Source organism: Muscardinus avellanarius (assembly GCF_963383645.1).
Source record: "Muscardinus avellanarius genome assembly, chromosome: 15".
In the NCBI taxonomy this organism is placed as follows: domain Eukaryota; kingdom Metazoa; phylum Chordata; class Mammalia; order Rodentia; family Gliridae; genus Muscardinus; species Muscardinus avellanarius.
The window spans coordinates 25,250,452-25,272,922 of NC_137801.1; the positions used below are offsets into that span (position 1 = coordinate 25,250,452).

Below are 22,471 nucleotides of genomic sequence, written 5' to 3' on the forward strand. Positions count from 1 at the left end.
CCATGCCTCTGGCCTATCACTGGACAGTTCTAGGAGTAAAGGCTGAGCTGGAGTGAATTCTGTTACAAGATGCAGGGCTGGATATTCCAGAAAAACCACTAATAGATCCTCAATGATGAGGAGGAAAAGAAAGCCCTTAATGAGGAGAAAGTGTCAGCCTCACTCACCCCCTCTGAGCTCCGAGGCGGACTCGATGTAGTTGAAGTTGTCCAGGTTAATGATATCGATCACGGGGCATACCACCCGTGTGTAGTCCTGTAAAAAAAAAGACACTGTTATCATGGTTATCAATGTATAAGAAGGAGCCTGGCTGGCCATCAGGAGTTTGGTAGAGCCTGCCTTTGGCACAGAAATGGGGCTGGCTGCTTCGACCAAGCATCTTTATCTCAGGGTTTAAATTTCATCATCTCTAGAATGGGGCGCTGGACACTGATGTCTCTGGTTCTGATGTCTACAATGCAAAGAACCCAGCCTAGACTGCTAGGGACCTTGTAAGCCACAGTGACCATGGGAGAATGGGGCGAGACGTGGTAGAGGCTGGCTGGGTAGTGCTGCACACAGAAGAAAAAAAGCCAGAAAAAGAGGCTCTAGAAGTCAGTCCTCATCAGTGGGGCTCGAGGCAGCAGAGGATTTAGTCAGCTGGCAAGGTGAGCTCAGACTGCATTCCCCAAAAGCAAAGCCATGTTCCTGCAATGGGAATCTCAGTTTCCAAGTACGTTTTTTATAATTTTTAAAAATTTTTAAAATTTTTATTGGTGCATTATATTCAAACATCATATTAGGGTAAAAAACTTGTGTGTACAAACATGTACACATCGCTGGTTTAACCCCCTACCCAATTCCCACCCCATTCCCTCCCCGTCCCTCCCTCCCTTGCTTGGCTTAGTGGTTGACTTCGATATGTTTAAGTACATTGTGTGTTTTAGAGATTTTCCTCTTCCCCCTCCTTTCTCCTCCTTTAGGTTGTCTTGTTTGCTCCTCCATAGGATTTCCTTCTTCATCTAGAGTTCCTCCTATGACCCATTTCTCCCTAACTGTCACATATTAGGGAAAGCATCTGCTTTCTTTTTTGTGACTGACTAATCTCACTTAGCATAATGTCCTCCAGTTCCATCCATTTCCCTGAAAATGATGTAATTGAGTTTTTTTTATGGCTGAGTAAAATTCCATTTTGTACATATCCCACAGTTTTGTAATCCATTCATCTGTTGATGGACATCTTGGCTGGTTCCATAGTTTGGCTATGGTGAATTTGGCAGCTATGAACATAGATACACATGCATTAGTTTGGTAGTTTGGCTTCCTATCTTTTGGGTAGATACCCAGAAGTGGTACTGCTGGATCAAATGGTAGATTTGTTTCCATTCTCCTGAGGATTCTCCATACTGTTTTCCAAAGTGGTTGCACTAATTTGTAATCCCACCAACAATGTCTTGGAGTTCCCACTTCTCCACATCCTCACCAGCATCTGTCGTTATTTGTGTTTTGAATGATTGCCATTCTAGTTGGAGTTAGGTGAAATCTCAGGGTAGTTTTGATTTGCATCTCTCTGATTGCCAGTGATGTTGAGCATTTTTTCATGCATTTATTGGCCATTTGAATTTCTTCTTTTGTGAAGTGTCTATTCAGTTCATTTGCCCATTTTGTTATTGGATGCTTTATTTTCTTAGTGTTGATCCAAGTACTTTCATCGTAGGCCTACAGTTCCTGGACAAGCTAATAGATGCCTGATCCCTGTAGCTGGATACTCTCAAACCTATACCTCAGTCATGTCATCCTTCCTAGCTTCAAGCTCCGTGTGCCACCAGCCACCTTCATGTCCCCTTCTACTGGCTGCTTTGCCATCTCCCCCACACACAGCCTTCTTTCCCTAAGCTCCCTATTTCTACAATCAGATCATTACAAGCCATCTTCCCCCAGCATGAAATTAAGAAGCTCTACTTTGTCTATCAACCAGCTCAAATTTGGCTGGTTCTGACTCTTTAAAAAGGCTCTTGTGAATCCCTCCTGCCTCTCCTCCATCCCTTCATGCCTGGAGCACAGCAATGGTCCCTAAACCCCACCCCAAGCCACTCCCCCCTCCTTTCAGTCTACATATGGCTGCCAAAGCTGCCTTGCCAATACTCCACTCAACTGCTAAAACATTCAATTGCCTGTAAAGTGAGGTACAAATTTTTCAGCATGGAATCCAAGACCCAACCAAACCAGGGCGGCTTCTACATGCAGTGTTTAAGCAGAACTGAGATCCCCAGAAGGTAAGAGAAGCAGAGGAGAGGAGGACAGACAGGGGTTGGATAATGAGTACCCAAGTGCAGTCAAATGGAAGGAAAAAGTCCTAGTACTTTGCGGCATAGTAGGGTGAACGTGGTTTATAATAATTTATTATATATTTCAAAATAGAAGACTTTTGAATGTTTTCAACAGAAGGAAATGATGAATGTCTGGGGGGACAGAAATGCTAATTCCCTTCCATGATCATCACTCACTGTACACATGTATGGAAGTATCGTATAGTAATCTGTGAATATGAATGATTCTTGTGTCCATTTTTTTTAAAGGGTTGCATCTTGCTTTCCTGCCTCATCACTTGCTGTTTTCTCCAGCTCACCCTATCTATGGGCATCAAAATCATCCAGAAAATACTTTTAAAATATGTAAGCCAAACTCACCATTCTGGGAGCTTTCCAAGACACTATCTATATATCTATTTTTTTTCAAGTTTCCCAATCTTAGGTGAATAACCCTATACCTGGCATGTCGCAGAGGAAAATACCAGACCCAAGGAGCTATGAATATGGTATTTTAGTCAACTTTTTTTGTTGTTGTTGCTGTCATCAGTATATGGAAAAGTTTATTTGGCTTAGGGTTTCAGAGCTACAGTCCATAGTCAGTCAATTCCAAGGCAAGGTGTGATAAAACCTGAACTCAACTCAGTGGTAACAGGAAGTAGAGATTGAGAAAAAAAGTGACTAGGGACAGATAGAATCTCCAAAGCCACACCCTCAGTGAACTACTCCCTCCAGCCACACCCTACCTGCTTAAATTATCTCCCAGTACTTAAATCCATTCAAGATTTTTTTTTTTTTTTGTGGGTCTGGGGATGGAACCCAGACGCATTGGATCTCTAAGCTACACCCCCTGCCCTATTTTTTATTCTTTATTTTGAAACAGGGTCTCACTAAGTTGCAGAGGGCCTTGCTAAGTAGCTGGGACTGTCCGTGAACCGCAATCCTCCAGTCTCAGCCTCCCAAATGCTGGGATTACAAGTGTGTGCCACCAAGCCCGGCTCTCCATTCAAGTTTTTAATCCTTCAGTGGGCTTGTCCTCTGAAGAGATTAGTGCTCTGATTCAATTATTTAATTGAATAATTTAATTTTTGCACTGCCAATACACAAGCTTTTCCAGAGGCCATTCTATATTCAAACTATAACACAGGGAGACTCTTGGATAGCTCAGTCTGGGTAAGCCACAGGTCTCAGGGAGCCAGGCAGGGCTGCTTTTCATCCTCTGCACCAATCACACGTTGGCAGGCACAGGCGAGGACCTCTGTTTCTCCTTGAAGCCACTTAATTTCCTGGTTCAATTTTTCCCCCAAATGAGGCTGTCTTCTTATTTTAAGCTCCAGATTCACTGAGGGCTGGATTCTAAGTTCACAGACTTAATTTGGCCCTGAGCCTCCTACACGGACTCACTCTGACAGTAGCACAGTGCCTCTGAAAACCAATTGGCCCACGTGGAAGACGATGCTCATTGTCAATGCATTGCTTCTACCTCTGGGGTGTCACAAATGCTTCCTTCACTGCCAGCACCGCACTGCCCAGCTGCTGCAGTCCCCCTGGGGCACTGAGTGTCTGTGTGTAGATATACACTGCATGCACACAAGACACACCACACACATTCACACACACAAATAACTTGGAAATATCCTTAGAAGTTCAGATGTGTCCTTCATACATCTGACAAAGCCTTCATTTTGCTTTGCTTTCTGAGGGTCAGGGCCTTGGCAGCAGCACTAAGTTCTCCTGTCAATCCTCCCGCAGGAAAGAATTAAATTTGCCCAAAGATATGTTTGGCGCCTGCCCAGTGGCTGGGGGTGACCTGTAAGACCTGAGCCATGCAAGGATGTAGAGACCTGGAGGGAGGCTAGCCATGTCTATGTGACCAACCCTGTAGAAGCCCTGGATACCAAAGCGAGGTGGAGCTTCCCAAGTTGGCGGTACTCCCCATATGCTGGCACACAACTTTGCTGGGAGAAATGATCACTGTAGAGCTTTGTCAGAGGGACAAGAGAAAGCTGGTGCCTGGAATCTCCCTATGCACTTTTTCCTGCTGCAAATTTAAACCTCATTCTTTTCGTGACGATACACAACCATGATTGGGTCCTTCTAGCAAATTATTGAGCTTGATGGTCCTTTTGGGGACCTTCAAACTACAATCCTGTTTTGTTTTAAATGTTATTATTATTTTTTAAATTGCCCTTCAATATTTGAAAACTAAATTAGAAAATAAAACGCTGAATGTTTCCCTGGGCCATGGGCTTCCCCAAAGCCACCCATGGGCTCTGTCCTTGCAAGAGGCTTCTTGAGGATGCTGTCCTTCCTACACTTCCTGTCACTACTCAGATGTTGTATTTGCTTGGCTGAGTCATGGAGAACAGACAGGCAGTGACGGCCATTTGGGGCTAAGTGCTATGTGAAGCCATGACCTTGAAAAGCGACCCTAGGAGACATTATAAGTGAGCCACCAAAGTCAGGACATGACCCCTCTCAGTGACCTGGAGACCTGTCCCTGCTCTGCTATTATATGCCTCAGCCCCAGCCCGGAGCCTGGTGGGCAGCAGGTGTTCAATCAGCACTGGCTGAGGGAGGGTAGCTATTCACCCTCGCTGAGGATGCTGTCTATGCTGCTGGCAGGCCTGTGGGTTGACTACTGCTGAACAGGATGGTTTCTCCTGGAGGCCCATGGATGGAGGAACTCCCAATACCAATATCCAGATGCACAAGAGGCCCCTGCCCGCATGTCCCAGAAGGCTGTATCTGGAAGTCAGGTCCATGCTTAGGCTCACCCTGGTAGCTGGTGGAATCCCTGGCAGATCCTGGGTGCTCCTCTTCTCTCCTCTCCCACGCAAAACTACCCCTCCATCCTTACCAGGAGCAATACAGAGGTCCAATGCATAAGACAGCAGCCATCAATCACAGCTGCTATCACAGGTCTTGTTTCTTCACTGACTCACATAATTAGAACCACACTGAATGAATGAATCAGAAACCTCCAGAGGCACTTCTGTAGGTAGTCACCAGCATTTCTGAGCACCTGTATGGTTTGGGAATTGTGGTGGGTATAAAGGGGAGTGAAAGCCTTCACAATGTAGGGAAGGTGGGTGGGTAGTGGGGGTTTCAATTTAGGGTGCAGGCCCAGCCTGGGGGTCTCTGAGTTGGCCTGAAAGGAAGAGAGGAAGGAGGAGGGGGTCCCTTGAGGAGCTGGCACTGTGAAGCAGGAACAGTTGACAGGACACCTGGCTCCCATTCTGGTTCTGCTATCTAGGAGGCATGTGACCTTAGCAAACTGGCACACTCTGTGGGACTCCACGTGTTTGTCTGCAAAGCAAAGACAAATTATTATTTGCAAAACAATCTTGCCTTTCTAACGGGGCTCTTGTGAGGAACAGAGAGAAAAGCGCTCGAGAAGGCATCGAAGAATAGGTAAGCTATTATTGATGCAAATTCACTGAATGCCACAGAGCTTGAGATTTCTTAAAATCTTTTTTTCCTACTAAAGAAATATGCAGATAAGGAGGGGGAGAAAAGAATCCTATATTTAAAGAAAAAATCAATTTGGTGCTTGTTTCCAGTGTCATCATGTAATTGAAGGGAAGAGGAGGGAAATTGGGGTGGTTTTCAATGAGGAAAACACCAGCTGAGGATGGCTCAGGATGGCTGAAGCTCAGCCTCTTCCTTATCTCTTTCTATTTTTGAAAATCCCAAACTCCAATTACAGCTTAAATTTTTTCCACTTCCACTTGTAAGATCACATCACAGTCTATCCTGAGACCAGACACATACAAAGACATGCAGAAACAGGGCTGATGCGCACCCATACTCACATCCCCAAGAGCCGCCCAAGGGACCGTTCCCAGGCATCATGAAGCAGGGTCTCCGGGAAACCTCTGCAGCCCACAAGGGCACTGCAGCTCTGCAAGGGGCAGAGCTGGACCCAGCTCTGTGTTTGTCTGACTAATCTCTTAGCTATGAAAGCTTTAGCTCAGACAGCAGTGAGGACCAAGGAGATTAGCTTGAGCTCAGTCTGGGGGCTGAATGACTCCCAGTGGGAGAGCGCATGGTGGCACTCACAACAGGGAAGGAGAAGAAGGCTTTGCCCAACCAGCAGGTAAGGCTGGCTGCAGAGGCAGAAAGGAGAACATTTTTCAGGGAGGGCTTCTGAGAAGGGCTCAGCGCCACTGGGATGGAAGAGCTCTCAAGGACAGAGTCAGCCTGAGGGTCCCCATGGATGAAACATGGAACTGCCATGTGACCCAGCAACTTTACCACTCATAATACATATCCTAAGGAATTGAAAATGGTTACTCAGACAAAACCTTGGACAGGAATACTTAGAGCAGCATTATTTACAATAGTAAAAAGGTAGAAACAACCCAAGTGTTCATCAATAGATGAAAATATGATCTATACACACTGCAGAATATTATTCAGCCATGTAAAGAAATAGTGATACATGCTATGGTGCAGATGGAGCTCAAATATAAGCTAAGTGACAGAAGCCAGGATTAAAGGCCACAGATTCTATGATCTCGATTATGTGAAATGTACAGAATAGGCAAACCCATAGAGACAGAAAGCAGACTAGTGGCTGCCAGAGGCAGGGAGGAGAAGAAGAGTGAATGCTACTGAAAATGAAGATTCTCTCTAAGGGGATGAAAACATTTTACAAGTAGATTGTGGTAAGCCTAGTACTAAGAGCATCCAATTGTCCACTTTGAGATGAGTAAAATGGTAAATTTTGTTATATATATATTTTGTAACACACACACACACACACACACACACACACACACACACACACACACACAATCAGCCTAGAAGCAGAGGACCTGGAGCCTGAGCCTGTTGCTGTGAGGTCTGCCCCCAAAGGAGCCTGGGCACAGCTCTGGCTGAGAGCTCCAGGCACCAGCTCTGCCACCCAACAAATCATCAGGGCCCAGGCCCTGTGTTTTCCAGCTCCAGGCTGCATGACCAGCAAGCTGGGAGGGGGAAGGGCACAAGGCAGGGGCAGGAGGTCCCTGGATGAGGCAGAACAAGGATGAGACAGCACTGATCTGTGCTGGGTTTCCCCAGCCCTTCAGTTCTTCCTCAGAGAGATGAACTTCCTTTCTCTTTAGGGTGCAATACACCACATCAGCCATTTGGGGTAAGGAGCAAATTACCTTAGAGACAGTGCTGAGAAAATTCTATGTGTAAGGGAAAAAGGTAGGATATAAAATTGTACAAACACGGTGTGATTACAATGATATAAAAAGACACTTCCTGCACAGTCGGAAATAAAGAAAAAAGATCCTAAGTGGAAAGAAATGTTAACAGCGGATGGCTTCACATGGAAAAATTTTGGTTGGTTAGTTTTCATTCTGTAGTTCCACATTTTCCATAATGTCTACAATGGCTGTGGGCCACTTCTGTAATGGAAAATGAGGGGTCCCAGCCTCTTATTTGCTGTCCTCTGCTTCTTGGCCAAGAGGTTTTCCATTATACTATATCCCTAGGCTTCAAATCTGCTTCTTTTTCATATGGCCTTAGTTTGTAGGGAACAGCTCTTTTCTTCTGTACAGAACCCTGCAAACAGAGACTCTGATGCCATCCCCACCTCAGCTCACCACCCTAGAATCTCCAAGCTTCCTTCTGCTTCTGCAGACTTGACCTCCAGTCTGTGTTTCTTCACTCCAGTTTCCTCTTAATTCCAGGCAGGTAGCAGGACAGCTTCACTGGCCGTGGGGTCAGGGCAGCAACTCACAGGCAGAAAGACCTTTCTGGGAGGTAAAGGTCCCCGCTGGGAGTGGATTCTCCCACTGCACTAACTGAGAGGGGCCCAGATGTTTCAGAATTTCCTTGTTACTAGTTTTCTTTGCATCTCTTCTCCCTGTGGTCAACTACGGAGTGATATCCCATACTTAAGGTCATTTGCAAACCAGTGCAAGACCAGTACTCAAGAAACTATGGTACTTAGTAAGCAGGTATGGATTTCTTTTACAGGACCCATTGCAATCCTCAGGACTCTGCCCCAAATAGTTGTACAGTAGGTGTCTGCTAATTTAGGGGCTGAAAGTGAACCTGCTTTCCTCCTAATTCCAGCCTTGTAACCTCCCCACCCCAACATATCTGATTATTATTATTTCATACACTTTATTTTTATTTCCATACACTGAACAATGTTCTCTGTCAGACAGAGTGGCTACAAGGAGGGGGCTGGTGTCCTCTCTGGGTTTTTCCTCCATTAGGGTAGACAGAGAACTCAGTCCAGAGAAGGTAACAGAGGGCTAAGTATGCAGTTACTACCCTGAGTGATCTGAGCTGCTCTTATACTAGGACGGGCTTCCTGGCAGAGGGGAGATGTTGGTAAGGCCCTAAAGATGGAGGGGGGATGGACAAGAGGGGAAGGTACCCAGGGACAGGAAAAGCTTGGTCAGAGATGGAGCACTGGGAATGTTGGGGGCACAGTGAGGGACAAGGAGCAGTCTAGCCGGGGTAGGACAGAGGACTGGACAGGTAGCTGAGGCTGTGGATGAGAGCACAGAGGGAGAGACTTTGGAAGAGACTTTGGTATCAGGCTCAGCTGAATGGTCTGTTCATAACTGAATATTGTTCAATCCAGACCTCTTCACCTAAATCCTGTCAAAGAGAGGATCTTTTAAAATAACACCAAGGGGACAAGCCCTCCTCATGTCTGGGAAAGTGGTCACTCGTGATCTTTTACCACTAGGCCATGTGTGAGAGCTCTGTAAACTCACAGGGGCTTGCTCCCTGGAATGAATACATGGGTAAGGACTTCCTGGTACTCTCCGGAGCAGTTTGCATACATACTTCTTTCATCTGTCATGATGCAGGTAAGAGGAGAGAAGAAACCAAGAAGAACAAGAAGAAATAATCCTAGCACAGGGGCCATGCAGTTCAAGCAATACCCAAGGTCCTGAAGCTGGAGGTACCAGCTGAGGAGCATCAGGCCAAGTGAATACAATTGCCCCAAGACTGCTTTCTCATCTGTGAAATAGGTATGTTAAAAATACCTGGCCCCTACTTCACTGGCTAAATGAGTCAATAGTTCAGGAAGAATCACCAAAAGTAAATGCTAGTCACCGATCCTGTGTCTCCAACAACATACTATATATTCCGTGGGTCAGGAGGAGAGTGTGTAGACTTTTTAGCATATAAAATAGTGAGGGCAAAAAAATTAATCTTTTCTCACTTACCAAAGGAGTAACTGAGGCAGGGAGAAAAGATACAAACAAAATTTCAAAGCATCTTAAGGGCAAACAGGGGGGCAAGGCCTTTAGGTCTCTGTATCCAGCCTTCCTGTGTGGTGCAGGGCCTTTGAGTGACATGTTGGGTAGAAAGAAAACAGAGGCCTCGGGAATTGGGTGATGAAGCCTGGGTAATTCTGTTGATTTCTTCCTAGAGAAGGCCTTTGCAAGAGCTCTATTTCTATTTCCTTCTGCTGTCAGACATGAACAGCTCTGGACAGTTCTCTCTTGCCCAGGAAGCTGATTGTGTCATGCACTACCTGAAGGTAGCCCTAACGGTAGGCCTGCTGTGGATGACAGTGTAACGGGATGAACAAACGTGTCTGGGTCCTGGCTCCACCACTGACTGGGTGACCTTGGGCAGGCAATCTGTCCTGTTCAGTTCAAAGGAGTCGGGACATGAAGTGGGAGGCAGAAAACCCAGTCTTGCTCCTCAGCCCCACTCACCTCTTTGACCCTGTGCAGCAGGGGCTGGAGCCAATCCCTGTTCACCTCACAGTGGCTGTCCAAGAATGTCAGAGTGGTGCCCCTGGCAACATCAGCTCCCAGCAGCCGGGACCGGACCAGGCCTGCATCAGGAACAAAGGAGCAGGTGGATGCCACTGTTCTTCCATCATTTGGTGAGACCCTGCGGGAGCCACCCAGCATTCTCTCTGAACATCCCCACGCACCCCCAGCCCTGGCCCGCAGCACAGACCTACCTTGCCGATAAGTGTTGCGGAAGCATTTCACCTTGGGCAACGTGACGAGCAGCTGGCAGTCATCAGCTGTAATGACACAGACCAAGCCAAGTGAGCCCCCGGGATGTGACTGTGTGCTGGCGAGCCCCCGAGGGCTTGGGAAGGCATCTCTGGTGGCCATCCCCACCCCTGATGACACAGCTTAGTCCTAGGGTGCTCCTGGCCTGGGAAGGGGCTGACAATCACCGCTGTCATTATGAAGGGGGTCTGCTCAGGGCCCAGCTGGGCCTCACTGAAGTGGGTTGGTATAGTGAGTGTCTGCGTCCTTTCTTAAAAACATTCCATGCGGGAAATCTTGGCCTAGACACCTGGGGACATTTCTATTTTGCTGCAGACCATTAAAAGATGAGATCAGAGCCCTGTACACGTTAGTGAGTCTGGTGGAAACCTCAGGGAGGCCAGGAATGGATGAGAAGGATTTTAGATTTTGCTTTCAGATTGAGGAGACCCACTTTGTGAAGGGATCGGCCAGTGCACCTGCCATTCCTTGGAGCTGATAATGGACAGTCTCCAGTTGGCAGGGCACTGTGCAGGGAGGGTGAGATGCCCCCGTAGATACCGGCCCTGACTGGCCCCCAGCATGCTGCTGCCCACCATTCTGCAGCACGCTGATACGCGGGCTCTGAACTCCACACCTTAGCCCCACTGTTTTGGTTTTGCTTTGTTCATTTTCCAACCTTGGCCTCCTGCTCTAATGAGCAACAGAAAAGACGTTTATAGGCTTCCTCTGGGCCAGGTCCTGTTCTGAGTACTCTGAATGCGTTAACACATTTAATCCCTATATAAACCACATATACTACTATAACTATTCATTTTCTAGACAAAGAAGCTGATGCACATAAGGTGAATGGTCTGCCTGAGGTCCATGGTTAGTAAGTGAAAAGATTCCAGGTCTAAGATTTGAGCCCAGGCAGTCCAGGTCCTCAGTGCAGGCTCTAACCACTAGACCATTCTGTTGCCAAGTGAATCCTACAATACTCCCTTCTCCTGCCTCAGTGCCAGGCCATCACAGCAGGGTGGATGTCCCCACTTCCAAGTTCTTCCTCACTAGGGCAGGGAGAGCACATCTCGAGGTTCCAATACTGGGAGTCTGGGCATCAGTACCTTGAGTCTTGTGTGCAGCCAATGTGCACGTTACTCCTGAGGCTGTTCACAGGTGTGGGGCTTTCTTTCTTTCTTTCTTTCTTTCTTTCTTTCTTTCTTTCTTTCTTTCTTTCTTTCTTTCTTTCTCTTTTTTTGTGATGCTGAGAATGGAACCCAGGGGCATTCTACCTCTGAACCACACCCCCAGCCCGATTTTTTACTCTTTATTTGGAAACAGGGTCTCAATAAGTTGCAGAGGGCCTCATTAAGTAGCTGAGGTTGGCTGCGAACCCGGATCCTCCTGCCTCAGCCTCCCAAGTACTGGGATTACAAGTGTGCGCCACCACACCTGGCTGGGTGTAGGTTTCTGAAGTCTGCCTAGGAGGCCACAGGGTAGGAGTGGCTCCTGCATCCAGCTTTCAGCATCTGTGCTGATGGGAATGAGCCCCACTCTCCTGAGGCTTGGAGCTATCCCAGCAGCTCTAGTTCACTGCCAGGAAAGGGTGGTTCTGCCTGGATGTGGCTGAGGAATTTGCACCCAGGCTGCTGGGCCAATAGCTCTGGGGGGAGGTGCCAGTTCTACCAATATCTGGATTCTGATAATGCTTCTACAGTTATCCTGCCTTTCACACAGATGTCTGGAAACCCTGGCAGGTTTTCCTTGGGAAAAGTAGATCTGAGATATAAATTTGGCTAAGGTCTAGGTTCTTTGATAGGGTGACTAAGGGGACATGAGGTAGAAAATGGTGATGACCGGTGTGTTGGAAGGTCCAAAGGCAGCTGCTCACTGTATCATGGCCAAGTGATGGAATATGGGCCCACTCAGACCTTTCGGGAAGTGAAGGAAAGAGGGTGGGCGAGCCTCCACTCAGAAAGGCAGATTAATGCAGCGTAAGAATCAAGGATCTCCATGGACATGGCTTCTGGGCTTTGGGCCCCAGCGCTAATCCTTTGAAGGAATGTAGGTTAGAGGTCAGTGACATGTGTACACATGCATGGGGCACATAGCTGCTCACCTGTGCATGCAGACATGGCCTCCCATACATAGACATAGTGCAGGCACATGCAAAAGCACACACAAACACACATGCCTGCAGGCACACGCTTGCACATGTGTGCATCCCCATATGTGTACACTCACACACCAAGCGACCTGATCAAGAGCCTACAAATTTACCTAATTAGGTCTTTAAAACGGACAGCAGAAGTCAGGCATGGTGGCACATGCTTGTAATCCCAGCATTTGGGAGGCTGAGACAGGAGGATGACAGTTTGTAGACAGCCTCAGCTACTTAGTGAGGCCCTTTGCAACTCCGTGAGACCCTGTTTCAAAGTAAAGAATAAAACATAGGGCTGGGGGTGTAGCTCAGAGGTAGAATACCCCTGGGTTCATCACCAGTAACACACACACACACACACACACACACACACACACACACCAGAAAAATCAAGGACTTGTTTCTCAAGTGTAAAATTTATCTTTTTTTGAGCCTGAGCATGCCTATTAATAATGTAAGCTTTCCTCCATACCCAGAAAAAGCAGGGGACTCCCCTCTACCTGTTGCACTGGGGCTGGAACCAGACATCTGTGCCTATATTGTCAGCCAGCGGTATTACTTACGGTCACTGCTGAAGTCATCCACTAATATGATTTCCTTGATCAGATGTGTGGGGGTGCGGGTTAATATGCTGTGAGAAGGAAAGAAGAAAGATCATTGTGATGTCCAGTGACACAGTGGATGTATTAGCCTGAGTTTAAGTAGACATCATTGTTTGGGAGGAGGGAAAACTCAGAGCCACCCAAGGGCTTGTCCAGTCCCACTGCTCTGTGAGCCAGGGGGCTGTGCTTCCCCTTCTTAGTGAATGTTGGTGTCACCCACAGAGCTTCGGTTTACTGAAGCAGCCTCCACCTGCCCCAGCCTCTCCCAGTCCCAGGCTCTGGTCCCTGTAGCTCCAGAGTGAGCTTTCACACAAAGATCTGATCGTGCAAACAAAGTAACTGCCCAAAGCCCACAGCAGCTCCCCACTATCCGCACCCCAAATCCTCCAGTGCTCCTCAAGGATCCCACCAGCTAAAGCCGGCCTTCAATTCCTACTGCCTCCATACACAGGTCCCGCTCTGTCAAAACCAAGAGACCTTTTCTTCAACTGCTCAAAATGGCCCAAGGACCAGTTCAAATGTCGCTTCCTCTCTAACAACTTTCCAATCTACTTAGGAAGAATTCATTGCTTCCTCGCTGGGGATCCCTCAGCAGTTTGTACCCAAAGCTTCCTACGGCTTTTATCATTTCCTGACCCTGATGGCTGGCTTTGAACCTCTTCTGCCTACTGTTCCCTCTAGAAGGTAATATCTCAAGGGCTATTTCGTGCATACCTATTATGTGCTTGGCACTGGGTATAGAATGATGGGCACAGAAGAAGTGAGCTCTGTCCTCTGGCTACTCATAATGGGCTGTGTCATTTTGGGCAAGTTACTTTACTGCTCTTTGCAGCCGAGTAGCCCATTTATAAGGTGGAGACAATAGTAGTATCTACCTCAGAAGACATTGGGAGAACTATAGGAGAAAATGTATATAAGACATTTAGCGCAACATTCAGCACTAAGTAATGATAGATGGGAGCAATTAATACTATTTCATGCATCATTAATGGTTTTTTAATTGGATTGACTTCAGTTACCCCTCCTCTGCTGGGAATCTCTACTCGAGGAGCACAGGTTGGGTTTCAGTATTGACTTTGGATCTCTGGCCTGAGAAGGCTGCATCCCGCTTCTATTTGAACACCCCAATCTTCGTGGGTTCTCAGAATCTTTCCTGGGCCACAGTAGCTATAATGACAAGCTCAGAACTCCACACACACTGGAGTGGGGGTCCAGAATGGAGCACCCCTCCTCGCAGTCCCACTCTGAGCCTGTTTCTGGTGCAGTCCCCTTCTAATGCAGGAGGCAGACTCTCCTGGAAGGGAACTCTGCCTGGAGCTACCCAACACAAAGCCCTGAGCCCACTGTCACTGTCTATGGGGTGGTGGGGGACGGGGCAGAAAAGGGGCTGCAGCCTCCACCTGCGGGTGGCGAGAGGAGACCCTTGCCATGATTGTCCCAAAGAAAACACAGCACACCCAACCACCAGTCCTCTAATCAGAGCAGGAGGGGGAAAAGGAGGTAGACAGAGGAAAAAACCTGCTTGAAGAATAACCTCTAATGAGATTTGATTACGGCTGTAGCTTCTGCATTCGATTCCCCCCAAATCCCTGCCGGCTCTTTGAAATTCAAGAGTTCTCCTCTGTGAACATCAAAAGGTAAATCGTGTGCAGCTCTGTGCTGGTTGAACTGAGAGATGATTAGCGAATAAAAAATGTCCAGAGTTTAAAACAGAAAGAAAGAAAGAGGAAAAAAAAACAGGAATCGTCAGCAGAAAGTGCTAATTAGACCATTTCCTGGTAACACCTGGCTTGTTTTTGCGCCTCTCATCAGAGCAATTGAAGTGATGGTGGGGTCTCCCTAAAAGTGGCTTGGGGTTGGAAGGGCCTAAGATGGGCATATTTTCTGGGCACCTGGAGGAAACCAGTTCTGGCCCAGGGGACCTGGCCTGGCCTGGATGGTCCCCCGGAGCCCTCCCTTCTGCATACCCACCCTCATTCCCACAACTAAACCCTGGTACCTGCCCTATCGGGGGTTCTTCTGCCTGGGCCCCTCTAGAGCACAGCCGGCCCTCTCCCTCCCCTAGGGCTCAGCTAGCAGGGATGTTCTTGGCTTTCACCCATTTCGGCTGCCCACCCTTTCTCTCGCCACCTCAGCTTGGGGCGGCAAGTGCTCACCTCACCGATAGCTATGGGCCACACAGAATAATCCCCTGGGAGTCCCCTACATGAAGCTCATCTCTCTGCCAAAGGGCAGATGCTCAGGTGGCGTCTATACCTTTGGCTCCTTGCCTGTGGCACCCACGTGGAGCCCCCAAAAGGCAGCAGGGCGGGGTGGGGAGCGTGGACTCCCAGGCTAGGGGGCCCCGCCATCTGCCTTTCACCGTGTGGTCCTGAATTAGGTGCCTGTCTGCTCCCAGCCTCCCTTTCTTTCTGTAATTACCTTTCCCTTGTAAAAGCAGGCGATATTAATACTTGACCTACTTCACAGGCTTTTGTGGGTATGAAATGAGGAAATGTATTTGAAATTGCTTCGTGAACTCCATGGGGCTATAGGCAGGCAGGCTTTCTCAAACGCTCCATAAATATCAGTTGAATGAAGACCTGAGGCTGGCTGGCAGTTGAGTTTAGTCATTGTGGAGTGGGACAGATTTGGGTTCAAGTGCTATATCTGCGCAGCCCCTCTGGCCAGTGGGGGAGCTTAGGTCAATATAGAGCCCCTGGGTACCCCAGTTTCCTCAGCTGCATGAAAAGACCTTAGCACCGTGCTCAGCACATGGCAGCTGCTTTTGGGATAAGAATATTGAAGTGAGCAGCAGCAACAGGTGTGACATACAGCTGTGACAGTCTGATCCCCAGCCAACAGCCTCACTGCCTTCACTGTGGGCTTTTCAGAAATACAAAGTCTCTCTTTGAGTATTTTCTCTAGCGCTGGATTTGAAGACATAAGTTCCTTCAGTTTCTGTTTGTCATGGAAGCTTCTTATTTCCCCATCTAATTTGATAGAAAGTTTTGCTGGGTAGGAAATTTTTGGCTGGAAGTTGTTTTCTTTCAGAGTTTGGAATATGTTACTCTACGCCCTTCTGGCTCTCATGACTTGGTTTGGGAAGTCTGGAGTGATTCTAATTGGTTTGCCTCTGAATGTCACTTGGCCCTTTGTTTTTGTTGCCTTTAAGATTCTCTGCTTGGCTTCCACATTGGTCATTTTGACAATTAAGTGGCGTGGGGATCCTCTTCTCCGATCCTGTCTAAAGGGAGTTCTATAAGTTTCCTGGACCTGTGTATCTTTAAGTCATCAAAAGCTTGGTATCAGACAAATGAAACTGTTATGTGAGATTATCATAGTTAATTTTGGATAAATTACTATAATACTAGATGTCAACCACTAAGCCAAGCATGGGAAGGAGGGATGGGGAGGGAATGGGGTGGGGATCGGGTAGGGGCTAACTGGGCAATGTGTGCATGTATGTCTACAAAAGGTTTTTTTTTATACCATCATTATGATGTATGAATACAGTGTACCAATAAAAAAAAGAAAAGAAAAAAAGAAAAATAAAGAAATACAAAGTCTCCAGTCTCACTTCAGACTGTGTCAGAACCTCTGGGGCTGCAGTTTAAGAAACCATGTTCTAACAAGCCCTCCAGGAGATTCTAACAACTGCTTGTGCTGGAAACCACTGCATTAGAACATTGCTGTCTACTGGAGCCACAAGCGCAGAGCTAAGTTCTCTGTAAAGGCTCCCTCTATACTAAACACAGCTGCCAGGCCCTTACCTACTTGGTCAGCCTTCTCCACAATCATGCCAGGCAATTATTAGAATAGTCTCTGTTTTGCGTATGTATGTGTGTGGTACTGGGGACTGAGTCTAGGGACCTTCTACCTCCAAGCTACACCCTCAACTCTTTTTATTTGGAAACAGGGTCTCACTAGGTAGCAGAAGCTCTTCTTGAACCTGTAATCCTCCTGTCTTACCCTCCCAAGTACTGGAATGACAGGCATGAACAACCATGCCCAGCTAATAGTCCCCATTTTGCACACAAAAAAACAATGAGGCAGAGAGATTGAGGTGCCTAGGGTCACCCAGCTGTTACGGGCAGATCTAGGCAAAGCTGACCCCCCGAGTCCAAATTTTTATCCACTTTCATCTGTGAAGGTGCCTCTCTAGGTCAAGCATATCACAAAAAAGCAACAGCAAGAAGATTCAGGATGTAAATGGGTGGGTCCTGCATGATGCTGAGCCCCCATGGGAGCCATAGAGCTGAAAGTTGTCTCAAGGGACAGGGGCCAGCCCTGAGTGTCACATACACACAAGGACATGCTCTAACAAAGGGGTGACTGTTTGTAACCTGGATCCCCAGCAGATAAGCGCTGGTAGAAACTTTAGAAAATGGAGCAAGTAGAAGAAAGTTAGGTCACCAGGGGCATTGCTAATGAAGGGATATTGGGACTGTAGCAGTCTCTCTCTCTCTCTCTCTCTCTCTCTCTCTCTCTCTCTCTCTCTCTCTCTCTCTCTCTCTCTGCTTCCTGATCACCATGAAGTGAATAATCTTCCTCTGTTACATGCTGCCTCCACCACACTGTACTGAGTCACTAGAGGCCCAAAGCAAGTGTATCAAGTGACCGTGGGCTGACACTTCTGAAACTATGAGCCAAAATAAACCTTTGATCCTATAAGTTGATTTTCTCTGGCATTTTGTCACAGTGACAGAAAGCTGTCTAACACAACTAGTCAAGATGAATCATTCTTCAGGGCTGGCTCTTTCTCCCGTTAAGTGAGCAAGTCCCTAATTCATCAAGGTTGTGAATCTCCCTCTCCCTCTATCATCTACTTCATCAGATCTCCCACTGGCTTTGAACCCCCAACCCCGCCATGTGCCTTTCTACCCCATAGCTCCCCAGGTAACCAAAGAGCTTAGGGGGCCAGAGGGCATGGGCAGGGACAAGCAGGTGCTTGGCAGGCACTGTGCGGAGGGAGGAGAGCAAACATCTGGTCCCCCATCAGTTCTTCAAGCATCTTTCCCTTATTAGAGCCTGGCAGCAAAGCCATCCAGAATTCTAGAAAGTTAAAGATGAGAAGTGCCTTACACAGCATCCTATTGTGGATGACAAATGCCTGATGGAAGTGTTCTTTGTTGCCCCCTCTCAGTAGCGAGTGATTTACTCATGTGACCAGGAATAGAAAAGAGGTACTGAATCTGAGGGCATGAAAGTTTCTAGAAGTAATCTTCCTTGTCCCCATCCTAAAATTCCCCTCCACCCAGCTTGCTGCTCATGTAAGTGCCTGTCTGTTGACACGTGGTTCTCAGGATGATGTTCTGTTATTTGTATGCATTTGGGGTCGAGTTGGGGGCCTGGCTTATAGCTGAAGTCCTAGGGAGAGAGAACGTCATGCTCTCTCAGCTAAGTGGTCTTATACTTCATGAGTGCCTTCAGAAAAATATGAGGCTGATAGGTCCCCAGCCCCTTCTCAAAGTGTTGGGTGAAGGATGTTGGGGGGCAGCCCTTCATGAGGCTTGTGCACAGGAGCTGCGGATGCTCCCCAGGGAAGTCAGAAAGCCTGAAGTTAGCTCCCATGTTTTCCAGCCCTGTGGCTGTAAGCCTTTTGGCCACACGCACCATCTACTTCTCAGGCTCAGCATGAGGCTCCCAGGGAAGTGAGAGATAGGCTGTGTTCTGTAGACCATAAAGCTCAGGATGCACTAACATCAATATCATTATTAAGTGTCCTTGTTACTGTTATAAAGAGATGGAGAGGCAGCAGAAGAAGAGAAATGCCTTAGAGCTGAAGAGAAAGAGTCTGAGGGTAGTATGAAGAGCCCCTGAGAGCATAAACAGTGTCAGGGGCCTGAGAGCTCCATGGTATATTGTAATATCTCCCAAATGTCCAAAACATTCCAGGAGAAAAGTTTCTGGTGGAAAACATTACGGTATTTGAAACATAAAAGATGTTTTTCTCATCATATGTGGTTAATAACTTGCCAAGGTCATACAGCTAGACAGGTGGTGCTAGGGTAGGAATTGACCCAGGACTCTGACTCTAAACACAGTGGCCTTTAAGTACCAGGCAGCCTCTTCCTGGCCCTCCAGCTGAATTAGGCCACAGCAACCCTGGGCACTAAGTCGGGCTCTTAGGTTAGGTAGATAGACAGACATGAGTCACGGGCTGAAGGAGAGAGACAGGGCTGGCTCCTCTTGGAGTGAGGAAAGATTATACTCTGCCTTGGGTGACAGGGAAGCCCACTCATAAACCAGACCTTTATGGCTGGATACTGCCTTTTTAAATATACAAAGAAGCTGGCATTACCGGTCTCCAAAGGGACTCTCCACTGAGGCCCTGTCCTGTGGGTGGGTGACCGGGAGTTCATCTGATGTTATATACACTGTGATTGTCACACCCTTCCCTGTGGGATTCACTGAAGTGCTGATGGGAAATGTTCTAACATGAATTAGTGCAGCTGTACTAAGCCACTAAGAAATGGCAGGGATGGCTCCAAATCTGCAATCCACTAAGGGGGAGGTTCCCAGGCCAAATATAAAAATCCACCATGTGGAAGACTCCAGGATTCCTCTTGGGTCAGCCCACTCCATGTTCCCCGGTGTGGATTTTCATTTTCCTAAATAAATCCCGTATGCTATTCTATCTGTGTCTCTCACTGAAATCCTTCTTTTGGGAAGACAAGAACCTAGGAACTGTTGTCTGCTAACAGGATTAGTATTCCCGTTTCCTTAATTAGCAAACTGAGCCACAGGGAGGTTAACTAAGAGATGAATACAATAAGTCTTTGCCCTAACAGAGTTCCTTGAGAAGTACTCATGAGAAAGTACATTAAGTGCTACTTAATAGTGATGTGCAGAGAAGGGCCCAGAGGAAGCCTCTGTGTGTGTGTGTGTGTGTGTGTGTGTGTGTGTGTGTGTGTGTGTGCGTGTGCTCGCGTGCGCACATGCGCACGCACACATGTGCACGTGTGATATGTATGCATGTTGGGAATGCAGGTATGAACTTCTTAAAAGACCAGGAGAGGTCAGCCTGGAGAGCAGGAGCCCCTCTGGGATGCTAATAGTGTCCTTACAAAAGCATCTGGCAGACATGCCTAGTGAGCAGCCACCAGGAAGGTGGGAAGCTGAGGCTGCCTCTGGCTTGCTCCATGAATGCACCCTGGTGCCAGGCAGATGAGAACAGCAACAGACCTGAGGCCTGGCATTCAGGGTCAGCCAGCTCTGAGCCACTGTGTCCCAGCTTGGCCTGAGAAGCCCAGAAACCCCTTATTCCTTTCCCCTCACCAGAGGAGACCCAGTCGGGTGCCAACAGCACCTGAGTGGCAAGACAGAGCTGCCCCCTCACATGCCTGGGCAGGTCCCTCTGTCTTCCAGGGACAGGCTGGCTCTGCACAGTGGACAGTCATCGCTTAGTGACAGGTGGAGCTGAAGATGTGGTGTGTCCCTCCAGGCAAGCCTGGTGCTGAGCCTATTTCCCTTTTACCTGGAACTTTGCTCTGTACACAGCCTCTCAGGTGTCAAGAGAGACAGGGAAAGGGTGGCTGGTTTGATGGAGATAACAAGAGACTTTGCTGGGCATGATGCACTCTCTTTGGTACACATTTAATCTTATTTCTTCTCTGTGGGATCAGGGCACCATCTGATGCACTGCCCAGAAGGTAGGAATAGGCTCTACTAGGCCAATTGTCACAGGGACAAAAGGGTTGGCACACGGCTGCAAAACCATGCTTTAATTTTCTGGAAGACATGGCTGTGTCCACCCCTGTCCCCAACACCTTTCCCAGTAATGCTGAATATGAGGTCACCTTGGGATTAGCCTTGCTGGTTATAGGCTGCTGAGAAGACAGAATCCCAGACAGGGTGTGAGAGTTGGAATCCTGCTTCTTTGCCATGTGACCATTGGCCTTGACTTAGATCTCTGGGCCCCAGTGTCCTCAGCTATATAGAGGGCATAGCAATGGCTTCTCCATCTCCCCAGCTGAGAGTATGTGGTCAGGTCTGTCTGCTGAGAAGCAGGACCTCACTGAGGGCTGGGGGCTGCCGTCCCTGCCAATGGCAAAGCAGATGCTGTTGGAGAGCTGAGTGTGGGAGGGGGCAGGGGAAAACTGGCCTGGAGGGACAGTGGGAACATGGAGAGAAAGGGGATAGGGGCAGCTGGAATAGCCAGGGTCCTCTGATAACCCGGGGGAGGGCCCCTGGGCAGATCTCTGGCACCAGCTGTATCCTGGGAGCAGTTCTGCTGGTGTTAGCACTGGGACTTGAACACGTGACACATCATACACAGGCCACAGGCCATCCATGGCAGGGTAGACTTATTGGAGCAAAAGCAAAAACCTGAGACAAGGCCCTGAGGGTGGCCAGGGGGGGAACAGAGCTCTTGTCCCTGGCCATGTGCCCAGAGAGCAGACACACCTTCAGCAAGCTGAAGCTTGCTTACCTTACAAGCTGGCCGCCTTACCTGCGGATGGTTCTGAGCAGGGTGGAGCGGGCTTCATTGTGGAAGGTGATGATGATGCTGGTGGGCGGAAGTTCCTTACAATACTTCAGTATCGCACATCTGGGAAGGAAATGTAGCAGATGAATAAGACCTTTAGGGGCAAAAAGGATCTAAAGGGCTGGACCCACGAGCACCAGGGTGGCCACCAGTACAGACAGATGCCTGATGTCTGGCCTGCCCTCCCTAGCTGCGGAGCCCTGGGTAAGCTCCAGTGCCTCACCTGGCCATAGGGGAGCCAAAGAGCTCCTGAGATGGCTGACACTGAATTTCCACCACCTTGGGGAAACTTGGGCTTGGAGCCAAACTAGGTTCCGATGCAGAAAACACAAGTAGTATTTCATGCACCCTTGAGTTACAACGTAGTAGCTGCGTAAACCCAATCCTAACTCCTGGCTTCTGTCTCAAGTCCGTGCCAACTCATACCACTCGCCAGAGAGCAGATCCCAACCAACAGAAACCTCATGGTGGCGTATTCGGGCCAGCAGCTTCAGCCCACCATGCCAGGATGAGCTCTGACCTCTGCCATACACCATTAAATCTGCGGGTTTAAAGAGACAGAGCCCTAAGATCCTGACGTAAGCAACAAAGCCCAATCTTGAGAAAGCGTTCACTTCCACATGCCCGGGATTACTTTGTATGACAATTACATCTGGGGTAATTTCAATTTAATACCTCGCTGCAAGTGAAAATTGTAGCCCGCAGCCCGAAAATTACTATAATAATGGAAATCAACCCGCCAAGTGAGGCTGGTGCCACCAGGGGCCATCACCACGTAAATGTTATCTCCTGTCTCTCGCTCTTTTAGAGGCTGCTCAATTATGGGTGGAACGAGGGCATTCAGAGAGGTAGTAAATAACAGATGTTTGGGGAGTCAGACATTTGCTCTTCTTGTCCCATTTCTTCCTGGGCTTTTAATTTGGGGTCCAGAGGTCCAGGGATGGGCTCTAGGAGATTGGTGCCCTCTGAAGTTGTTGGCAAACTATTTGTAC

At 48.1% G+C, this 22,471-nt stretch overlaps 1 protein-coding gene across 1 annotated transcript in view; it reads right to left on the reverse strand.

The window, feature by feature from the left end:
* The window catches only part of GALNT14 (polypeptide N-acetylgalactosaminyltransferase 14), a gene marked incomplete at both ends in the record, with an annotated part of 210,815 nt that overhangs the window by 38,554 nt on the left and 149,790 nt on the right, over positions 1 to 22,471 (reverse strand). The window contains 5 exons of the mRNA XM_080711234.1: positions 168 to 255; positions 9,974 to 10,095; positions 10,228 to 10,293; positions 12,971 to 13,038; positions 21,444 to 21,542. Coding sequence (XP_080567360.1) covers positions 168 to 255; positions 9,974 to 10,095; positions 10,228 to 10,293; positions 12,971 to 13,038; positions 21,444 to 21,542 — 443 coding nt within the window. The remainder of the gene's footprint in view (positions 1 to 167; positions 256 to 9,973; positions 10,096 to 10,227; positions 10,294 to 12,970; positions 13,039 to 21,443; positions 21,543 to 22,471) is intronic.